General features: G+C 45.7%; 1 protein-coding gene across 1 annotated transcript in view; it reads right to left on the bottom strand.

The window, feature by feature from the left end:
• Positions 1–2,946: 2,946 nt before the first annotated feature.
• TRAFD1 (TRAF-type zinc finger domain containing 1) overlaps positions 2,947–11,080 on the bottom strand; it is a 9,381-nt gene continuing 1,247 nt past the window's right edge. The window contains 11 exon segments of the mRNA XM_009880366.1: positions 2,947–2,988; positions 3,219–3,291; positions 3,351–3,462; positions 3,949–4,164; positions 4,439–4,565; positions 6,424–6,494; positions 7,646–7,915; positions 9,295–9,348; positions 9,351–9,693; positions 10,911–10,964; positions 11,038–11,076. Of these exon segments, the coding sequence (XP_009878668.1) occupies positions 2,947–2,988; positions 3,219–3,291; positions 3,351–3,462; positions 3,949–4,164; positions 4,439–4,565; positions 6,424–6,494; positions 7,646–7,915; positions 9,295–9,348; positions 9,351–9,693; positions 10,911–10,964; positions 11,038–11,076 (1,401 nt within the window).

Raw genomic sequence — 11,080 nt, 5'->3', positions numbered from 1 at the left:
TACTATATGTAAGTGAAGTGCCAGTACTGAGCTCCACATTCGTTATTTTCCTTCCGATGTGCTTAGCGCACGTCAGCCACGCGAAAGGTCTCCGATGACGGGGGGTGTGTGTGTGTCACTGTACTTCAAGGTTGGTCTTACGTGTCTCTTTAGAAGACGCCGTACGCTAATTTGGCTCGTCTCAGTGGTAATGGGAATTGAAAAAGCTGTATTTATTGTATATTATTGTGAATATTGGGAACGGTGAGCGTGTGGTACTTGGAAGATAAAGTGTGAGTAAGAGAGAAAAGCCTAAACCAGTGTGTATATTCTTGTTCTTCGGTGAGCGAATGGAAAAATGTGTGTGCAGCAGTTGTAGAGGTAGTCGTCGGCGTACGGAGTCCGCAGATCCTGTGGTTAGGAAAGCTGTGTTACCCTTCGCTTGCATATTGCCCTCTCAAAGGAACAGATACGTGTAGGATGAATATTTACTCTTGAATCTTGTCCATTTCCTGGTAGAAGCATTTATGTAGCTGAGAAATCACTGGGAGTAAGCGCAAACACACCCGGAGTTTACAAAGACCGAGGGGAAAACTAAGCAGCAGCACAGCTCGGAGCCGCTTCCCAGCGGGAACCTGCGGTCCCCAACAGGCGCCGCAAGGAAAGGGGAAGAACGTCAGCTGAATTTCGTGGCAGAACAGTTGGTGCTGACAACGACACGTTTGGGGGTTCTGCCCGGCGATTGGATCGCGGGTTTGCAGTGGGTTGACATCGCCCGTTTCCAGCCCGTAGCGCTCGGGGCGTGCTCGCGGCGCAGCGCTGTGCCGTGCCGTACCTCGCTCGTGGTGTTCCAGACCTCGGCGTCCCAGTGCGTTCCGTGGCGCTGGCTACAGCTGTGAGTAAGAAACTGCTGCTAATGGCTGTCTTCTCCTTCCAGAGAGCACATCTGAGCGGAACACGGCTGCGTCCTGGCCCTGACAAGCGTGCTGTAAAGTTACTTGATACATATTTATTACAATTAATTATTTATGATTACAAATAACAAACTTTTAGTCAATGCTGTTTACACCTTGCTGTGTAAATGAAGCGTCTTATACAGGAAAAATGTCACACCAATAAATAACCTTCACTGACTTTGGTTTTCTTCTGCAGAACGGTATGAGCCCTGCAAGAGAATGAGTGGTTGGGGGGGGGGGGGGCTTTTTTTTTCCCCACGTTATGAGGAAGGAAGCGCTGCAGTGGGTCGACTGTAGCTCAAATGGCCTTTTAATTAAAGCTTTTCTAATCATCATTACTTCCTTGTGCTTTAAATGAACTTGACATTGTCTGTAATAGGCTTAGGTGTCAAAGCAAAGACCGGTTTGTGATTTTTTTTTTTTTTTTTTAAAATATATATTCATTCAGAATGTAAAATTATACTAAACAATGGAAAAACTCTGGAGCTGGGTGTTCGTTCTAGCGTGGTGTGTGTCCATCTTGGTACCGTACACAGCATTAACCTGTGAAGTGCTCTTGGCCATACCGTGTACGCTCGCATAAAGGAGATTCTCACCATCCCTGTAGCTGTACTGTGTCCTTATTTGGGGCTGGAAAGAATTTTAAAAAAATTCCTCCACAGCAGAAGCTGCGTTGAGGCAGAGGATTGGAACCGCTGGAAGCGAAGCTGCAGGTTAGCTGCTTTTCAGTCCCCGTTTTAGAGGTCGATACATTTCTGTTCCAAGTAAATCTAAATTAGTGTAAGTATTTTGTACAAAAGGGAAGGACGACACAACCATTGGAACTGGAGAAAGGGCCTTATTTCTCCTGCCCGAGGACTAACGCAGCTGAGCCCCCTCAGCGGGGTGGGCAGTGATTTCCCACACTGATTCCAAACACGGCGCCGTGCTCACCTTCACCGGCCCCAGGAGCCCTTATCTTGCCCTCGCCCTTTTCCCTAGAAATGCCACCCTGAGGTTGGTTGCCACCTGCTTTTAAATACCTTTATTCTGCTTTTCTTGTATAAATAAATACTTACAGGTGGTGGAAGTGTCTGTAAAATGTCTGTATTTTAAAAGGCGGGATCCCTTCAGCCACCAGCAGCAGCCCTGCCCCAGGAGCATGCCTGGCTCGTTATCCCGGCTAATGCCCTCTGCTCTACCTGATTAATTAATTAACTAAGTGGCTGATGGCCATGCTCATTTCCTAAGACCTGCCGGCTCCAGCTTTTGCGTTACCCATTCCCAAAGCACAAGGGATGCCAACAGCTCTCATAAAGCAAATTAACAAAGACCTAATGCAGATAATAACGGTGAACACAAATTAACAGAGCCGCTGCCTGTGAAGCTGAATGACCAGCGCGAGGTGGGGGGTGGTGAACTTACCATCAGAGAGCGTTTGGGATCCCACATCACTTCACCTAAAAGGTTTTTTACCACACAATGGTTTGGGACACAGTTAGATAAAATTTATTACAAGGAATTTAAAAAGCATGGACTAATACAGCATTAAAAAGCACTTAACAAGCCATCCGCGGGCTCAGAGCTTATCCACTGACAATGATAATCCCCCTGGGTGCGTCCAGGAACACCCGGTGACGTGCGGCTCCAGGCGCAGACCCCGGAGGCGCAGGCGGCAGCGCCACAGCCCCACCGGTGCCCTTCAGGAAGCGGCTGAGCTGGGCACGCTCCAGGGAGGGTGTCAGAAACCAACCGGAAAGAGAACCCAGGTGGTGCCCAGGGCAGACGTGTAGTTGCTGTCTTGGGAAGGTGCCAGTAGAGATGACAGAGGTAAAAACCTGTAGTATACTCTCACAAACTAAAAATACGTATATATAGATATATAATAATCACTGCCTATAAAAATTTAAATTCATAGAAAGTTTTCAGCGACATGGCGATACAGGAATTTACTTGCGCTCAGATAAATAAGTACAGGAGTGCACAGTAATAGTGCGTAGAGTGCTCAACACATTTTTTTCTAAATGGTGGATCACTTCTCCGGATAATCAGACATTGGGCTCTGGGCTTTTGCCTAAAGGGGAGGGGAAGAAAAAAAAAAAAGTAAAAATGCTGTTTTCAAAGAGTACTCGATAAAAAGCAATCGATATAAACCTCACTGAAGTGGGAAGGACTGTAAAACAAGCTCATCGTCCTGGCAAAACCATCACAAACCCAAGGGGTAACAGCCAGGCACTGTCCTCCGAGATGGAGGTGTCTGGTCCAGACCCGATCCCAGCACGAAGCCCCACTCTACCGCCTCACCTTTGTGCTCCTGCGCCTGAAGCCGACGGGACCATCCGACACCCCGAGGCTCCTTCCTCCCGCATTGCTGGTGCTGTAGAAAAAGAAGAGGACACTCAGAGGAAGTGAACCTACCCGGTTCTGTGCTCTTACTGTTGAGTCAACCCGGGTCCTTCACACCAGGGAGACTCTGGAAGGCCAAGGAAGAGGCCCTTCAATCTTCTCCTGAACCCTGACCCAGTTATTTTTGTAGCAGAACCAGATCCTATTCAAAGAGCCAAGAGAAATGTTAAGAGGAGAGCGCTATAATAAGGCATTATCCCACATTTTATCCCAGCACCCATTTTGTCCATTCTATTTTGACACAAAAGCCCGAGTTTGCCATTTGAAACTCAGGTAAGCAGCAGCCAAATTAAATTGAGTGAAGCCCTTTCAGCCACAGGGAATCCAGACTTGCGCCATAAGGAGACGAGGCAGAGGACTGGAATGGATTTCTCCCTACCGCTGCCGTTGGGCTGCTGCCATCTGAAAATCGGGATGCGCCAGGCCTAAGGCTGCACCCCCACTTTCAGCACAGCAAAACTCCTGCGGTGCCGCCGATCCCTTACGCTTTAGGGCAGCCTCAGCGCGGCTGCGGGAAACGGAAGAGAAAAGCGTTACCTTGGCTGGGTTGTAGAAGTTCTCGAGAAGCTGGATGTGAAGGCTTCTGAAGGAAAGTTCCGAGTAGGTCTCACACGTGGCGCTGTCCCACCTGTGGGTTCACTTGCACCTCTGTTCTTCGGCCTTCCCTCGTTGCCAGCCACCTTCCTGGGCTTCCCTCTCGCGCTGGGAGCGTCGCTGCCTCTGCCTGAAGAGGACAGGGGTGCATTCCTGGCCTTTGCCGTGTTACTCAGCGACGTGGTCCCTCCTGCAGGACAGCTGAGCCTCTGCTGCCCAAAGCCTTCTGTGCACCAAGGAGAAACATCTCCTGCGAGGACAAGAACATGGTGCTTAACAGGGCTAGTAAACGCAGCATAGGGCTAGTAAATGCAGTATAGGGCTTCACAACCAAGATCTTTGAGGATATCGAGTTTCAGTGATTTAATCTTTCTTGCATAAAACTAGATCAATGGTAGAGGATCGAAGATTTTTAAATTTTGCAGACAAAACAGGGTAACAACATCTATTCAGCTTGGAACATGCACAATGCTCCTGCAAACGTAAAGGAAAAGAATGCGCAGAAGGCTGTGTTTTGCCCACACCTTGATGCCTGATTCGTCTCCGAGCCAGCTCTGGCGATTCTCTTCTCTCTCTGTTGGCTTGAGGAGAGAGCAGCTGCGGAGGTGGAAAGCTGGCTGCCGGACTGGCTGGGCGCAGATCACAATGGTGCTAAAGCAAAACATACGTTTGAGTGTTGAAACGACAGCTCGTACGAACTTATTCCTGTAAAAACACCGCAGAGCATCGCCCCTCACAAAGGTTCAGGGTAGCAGGAAGTTGTGTTTAGGAAGAGGCAGGTATGGGCTTGTCGACACACCTGTCTTCGGGTACACAGAGCTCAGGAACAATCACCGCCCGCCACAGGGCCCAAGCCAAAATGGAACCAGCAGCGTGAGCCAGTCCTGCTGACGGGACCCACTCTGTAGCGGGGACGGACTGCCAGACCGCCAACAACCACCCGCCTTCTGCCTCTCACGCCTGAAAACGACCCCAAACGCAAAGCCAGGCCTGAGCACGGGGAAAGCAGCCCTGAAGTACTGTCACTGCAATTCTGATCGAGTTCCTGGTATCAACCTGGTATCGGTGCCATTATAAAAACCAAAGCCAAGGACAAAAATCAAGTGAAAAGTGATTTCCAAGTCACGCTGCCCACAGAAGGGCCCCAGTTGGCTATTCTGGTTATAAAGTCATGTTTTTCTGCAGGCTAATTACATCCAGGAACACCAGAACAAGAAGACAGAAACCCACAGGACACGAAACAAAAATATGAACTAGAAAGGAAAACCTTTGTTACCTTAGTTAGACACCAGGAACACTACATGGAACACAGAACTTTAAATGCAGGGGGTCCTTTTTGTGGTTTGCAAACCAATGATAATGTTGCAACTCAGCCCCCCTCACTAATTCTTAACAAGTCCTGATTACCATACACAAACTTCACTCAAAATAGTAGAAGCTGGTGGATCAAGCGGTCTTTGCATTCTGCATTTCCTCAATAGTTAGGCAGGGTGAGGGAAAAACAAAAAAGCCTTCCAACAGCCGACTGTAATAGGAATTGGATGGGACTTCTCCTCAGTGTCAAGCACGACTATTTAGCAAAGGATAAGCTACGAAATTTTACAAGATCTCATTTGTATGAATATTGATTTTACTATCACCTAGGAGAGGAAAGGCCCAGAAAAACAAACAAAATAGAGCTTCACTACTTTGTTAGGACTCTAAGAACTGTTAACTTCCCCCTTCCTTCAGCCGTGAAACAGAAAATGAGCAAGCTCAACATTTTCATATCGTGTCTGTAATAGCAGCGAATTCCAGAGGACTGTCTCTTCCACGTGCCCACCGCTCCCCAGTTCTGCTCTCGAGCTGTACAGAAGCAGCAAAGCACCAAGTGATCCAGGTGGCATCTGTGCAGCATTCTTAAAGCAGTAAACAGCTTCAGCAGTACCGAAGCCCGCTGTTCTTTCAATATGAGAAGTATCGGACAGCAACGTACAGCAGAGTCGGAAGATGCCAGCGACTCTGCAGCACCCGTCGCTTCGTTAACCCACCACTTCCCTCTTCGGCCGAGCTTCCGACACACTCAAGCTCTCGCCCTTTCTCTCTCTCTTTACATCTACCCTCCGAGACGTTCATTTCTCCCTCTCCTAGACTTGTAGTCCGAGTTGCCTATGTCCTCTCTGCCCCACAGAGGTCATACACTTGCGTTCCTCTCCCACCTCAGCTGTGATTCATACATCCTGGTTTCAACATAACTTTTATGTATAAGTCAAACATTTATATTGTGCAATTTCAGGGCCTTTTGTTTAGCTTTTGTTACAAGGGCTTTCAAAACTAATTGTTACTTTTCAGGAAGAGTCTCAGCATACCGCAACATTTTAGACAGGACCCGAGCGGCTTTGTTTAGGAAGAGCTGACACAGGGGACAGCTACTTGGATTCCTGAAACGTGCCACAACAAGAGGCCACAGGGCTTGGCATAGATCTCAAACAACCGGACACGATACAACAGATCAAGTTCTCTTTTGTACCTGATGATGAAAGAGGGTCTCCTCTTCTAGCTGGATGCCACAAAATTCACATGGAATCATAATGTCTCCTTCTGCCTGGACAGCTTGGGGCTGGGATGCAGAGAGAGACCTACAGCTTTTGGACCCAAGAGCACGCAGACCATCATATTCTCGTGGATTTGGAGAAGAGCTTCTTTTACTGAACGAGGCAAAGGCACTTGCTGGGTTACAACCTGTCTGTTATGCAAGCAACACGGAAAAATTAGCTCTCCTGTTGAGCACTGATGGACTTTAAAAAACATGCTTTGCAAAGACAAAATTGCTACAGGTCTCAGAGTATCACTGAGTGAAGACCGCACCCTCGTTCAGTCACGGGAGCAGAAAAAAGTCTTTACTGCAACCCCCTAGATAAAATATGTGAAAGTACTAAACCTGGTGAAGAATCAGGTCTTCGGCAGGGTAGAGCTCCTCACAAAATTCACACGGCAACATGATGATCTCCTCATCTGCAAAATAAGTAACGGTTATATCCTCTACCAGAGAGAAGTCTGATGCAGCTGGATCGACTCATCTCCAAAATTCGGAAGCACCAGGCTCCTGTTCCGTGCCACAGGCCAGCAACCGGAGCAAACGCTACGGAAACAGTTGCTCTAGTCCCACCTGCTGAATTTCACATAAGCAAATTCACATCACCCAGAGTGGGAACAATGTTTTGGGGTTAAAGGTATATCGAATGGTCTGGTAAAAAAGCCCATTACTGCGTTCAATAAATCCTTTAGTACCATTTCTCCTTTCAAAATAAGCTGGTACTTCAGGTCTCCCCCAGATCCTCCCTTCCTGTTTACTTCAAGAAGAAAGCTGTCACCTACTCAGTTGTTATCAAGCTCTCACCACACATCAAGGTCAGAGATCCACTACAATTTTTATTTCTTCTTCCCTTGCTGTCTTGCTTTAGTAATACCTCTACGAAAGAAACTATTTTAAACACTAATATTGCTAAGTTTTGAGGGAGCAGAAGAAAACACTTAAGAGAGGAAGGAGAAATGGTACTCATGGAGAGTTTTAAATCCTGTGTAGTAATTATCTAAAAATGATTTAGAGGGAGTCTCAAAGAGACTCATTTTAACAGTTTAAAATACCTAAATAATCTTTGACATTCCCAATCCAAGAATCCTCTCTTTCTTTCTCCCTTCCCTCAACCTTTAAGGAAAAAAAACCCAACCACAACAGAGTTTATACTTACTTTTTAAGTGGTTTGATGTGCTAAAAGACACTAAAGAGTCACAGGAGAAGATATTTGACTTGTCTGGTTCATTAAGACAGGCCGATGGCACAGACTCTTTGGTGTAGTAGTTTTCCCAGAAGTCACTGTGAATTTCAGCTGCAGTATTATTGTGAGGATTGTTCTCATTTTGCAGGCTCAGAGCCAACACGTAGTCTAAATCGGCGTTCCACTCGTCATAAAGTGAGGAATGAGTGTTTCCATTTCTCCCCAACTGCTCCAGTTCATCCTCTTCAAAAGATAAATATCATAAAATTGAGAGAACGTTAAATGTGCAACAAGCAGTTCACTTCTGTGCATTAAACTAGCTCAGCCATGAGGGTTTCACCCGTGCACATGAGGACAATCATGGAGGTCAGCATTTCACAGCCTAGAAGGACACCTGTATCAAATTCAGGAGGAAGAAGGAAAACAGTCATCCTATTTGTGTTTGTAACAAGCAAAAAAGGAGAAAAAGAAGAAAGCTGTTCCTCTTACTCCAAAAGCTTGAACTTAAGCTTCTTTGGGAGCTTTACAAAGCTGCTGAGGAGCTTTCTGTGACCTACACCGTGAACAAGGTCCAATTAACACACTGTAGTCTTGTCCCTTTTACAAGGCTGAAACACTTCAGCTTTGTTTTTTCAATGTATCAATGGGAAACCAAATTCCTTTTAATGATATTCCATTTGACAACAGTGGGAATTCTATATGTACAGAAGAAAACCATGAAATGTTTTCTGGTAGGAAAACTACAATCTGAGAAGGAAAGCAGGGTTCCAGAACAGGGCCCTAGACTCAACGAATGATGCCTAAAGACAGGCTAAGTGCTCCTCACCCCTGCTGGCCTGTTTCAAATCTCTCTGCTATTTCATTTGTACTGATTGCATGAGAATTTAAAACAAAGCTTTCATGTGCATAAAAATACTACTTGTGAACACCCTTTGGCAGTCAGTGCAAGTGGCCTGCAAGTTACAGCTCTCCAGATTACTCAGCTTTATTGACTAAGCCCAGAAGTTATTTCTACAAGCTGGGCAGTGTTCTCCAGTGAAGACTGTAATTTGGCATTCTGCAGTGTTAAATCCTGAGCAGCCCACAGCAAAAATTAGAGCACAGATTCAGCCAAGAGCTCATGGAAAGGCTATGTACTAAGTGTGACATGACGCCCTGCATGTGGAGTTGGAGATGGGAGGCTTAGGAAAGAGCAGAGGCATTGATAATTGTCTCAGCTGTGTCCAAAGAGGATGTTACTGCAGAAATGCGCAGCACTACATATGTGAACCCACATCCAGATCTTACCTACTCTTCTACTTAACTGAAGTAAAAAGGAGTGCAGCTGCTAAACAAAAAGGGACAGAATCTACAGTGAGCAAACAACTCCAATTTTGTTTTTAAGCTAGACACTTTGAGGCAAAATAACAGGCAGAGGACTGGGCTTTCACACCAGGTACCTCAGCAGTCCCCCATTCAGCTGGCGTATAGCTTTGGAGTCCTATTCCACCGTAACGTAGTCCCACTCACAGTGCCTCTGGAGCTTTCATTATTCAGTATTTTCACATAAAGCAATTACGGAACCTTACACTTGGATCAGTTGCCAAATGTCAAATTAGAAGCCGCTCTTCTCTACGCCTTACCTCACTTTTGATTTCTTTGCACTGCTGAAACATCTCTTCTGCTAATGTCCTTAACGTGCTTTGTCTCCTACAAATCTGCTTTTCTAGCACCCTGGGCACTCTCCACAGAGGCCCAGCGTAGTTACCTGATCTCAGTCGGTCTCTAACGTCCCGAAGGGCGTGCAAATCTGCATCCTCATCCTCAAACCGAGGCACTGCTCTGCTTCCTCTTGCTTGTTTCACCTCTTGCCCACAGACTCGAGGATGCTCTTTTAGATCTTTCATCATGATGATACGACCGCACCCACCACATCTCTCAGTCCTAGCTCCGCAGTAGATTTCATGCTCCTGGAGCTTGTTGAAAGCGAGCTGTATGTCGCAGTACTGGCAGAGGGCAGGACGCAGAGGGCATGCTGACGCCTGACAAAAAGAAAGAGGGATTATTCTTCACATATGGAAGACTGAGGCAAAGGTGGAGGGAGGTTCTCAGTTTGCTTAAGAGTTGAGCCATCTATTGTTTCTTTAGCTAGACCCAAAGCTACACTAAACAATAGCCTGGAATAAGATACTATGTGAGAAATGTAAGAACAACGCGTTGTATAACCTGTGTAGTCATAAACATGCCAGCTGAAGCACTCCAAATACTCACAACGTTTTTTTAAAACCTGTAACACTTGGATAGCAGATTCACATAGTGCTTTTTGAAGTTAACTTTCAGATACGGTCTTGACATCCAGTAATAATCACATTTCATTCAGTACTGCTAATAAACATGTTAGCATGTTCTGTTAGGGAACAGATCTACAGCATATTTACTACTCAACAAAAATTGCTTGCTTATGTTCTTTACCCTACAGGGAATGACAGGTAAGCTGCCCTTCAAAAGGGGTTAAACATAGATGAAATACATGTTATAATTACAGATGCTGCAATAATACATCATCAATACATCAAAACATACATCAATACATCGTGTTTTACAAACAAAACTAAAAGCGCTACACACAAATGTGCAGGATAAACTACTTCCAGGGTTTTGAACTGGACATATCTTCAAAGAAAATCCCTTTTTCCTCAGCAATAAGCAGACTTAGGCAACACTTCCAGAGCTGTCTTGAAATGAGCCCACAGGAAGGGAAAGTACTGGCATTTATAACTGCCTGTGACAGCAGCCAACTGGATTCAGAAACCTCAGAAAAACCCACTGTGTCCTATTTTAGTATATTTTACAAGCTATTTATAAAGTCTGTTTGGACATAATGAGTTATTAAAACTCACATAATGACTGCAGCAGAGTCAGAAACGTGTAACGTTAAAGGAACGAAAAAAGTCAAGTTAATCGCATCACGTACTTTGGAAATAGCGTACCATTTTTCATCTTAATCACTAATAAGGACAAAATCACCAGTCACCAGATACCCCTTTGATATGAAGCCTTGAGCAGGCTCCACCACTTTAGGGCAGTTTCCAACCACCTTCTCTCAGAGGGTGTGAATTTAGAAAGCACGGCTCAATAAAAAGGATGCATAAATCACAGGTTGGCATCCAGGTCTTGGCTGACAGAAAGGCTCTGGAATCAGTACTTGGAAATACTGCAGAGTGTCTTCCAAGTGTCTGATAACATAAAGTCCACCAACCTCATGATCCTTCAAGAGACTTTTTTCTATCTTCATCCTACACTTGCAGGTAACCTGCAATAAAGAGACCTCGTTAGACTGATTCCCATAGAAGTCAGCAATTTTCGAGGAGAGATTTGTTTCTCACCTGCACATGTTCAGATTCCACATGGTTCTTCATTTCAGACTTT

The sequence above is a fragment of the Charadrius vociferus genome, unplaced genomic scaffold (assembly GCF_000708025.1).
Source record: "Charadrius vociferus isolate BGI_N301 unplaced genomic scaffold, ASM70802v2 scaffold332, whole genome shotgun sequence".
In the NCBI taxonomy this organism is placed as follows: Eukaryota; Metazoa; Chordata; class Aves; order Charadriiformes; family Charadriidae; genus Charadrius; species Charadrius vociferus.
This window is presented reverse-complemented; position numbering and strand designations above follow the sequence as displayed.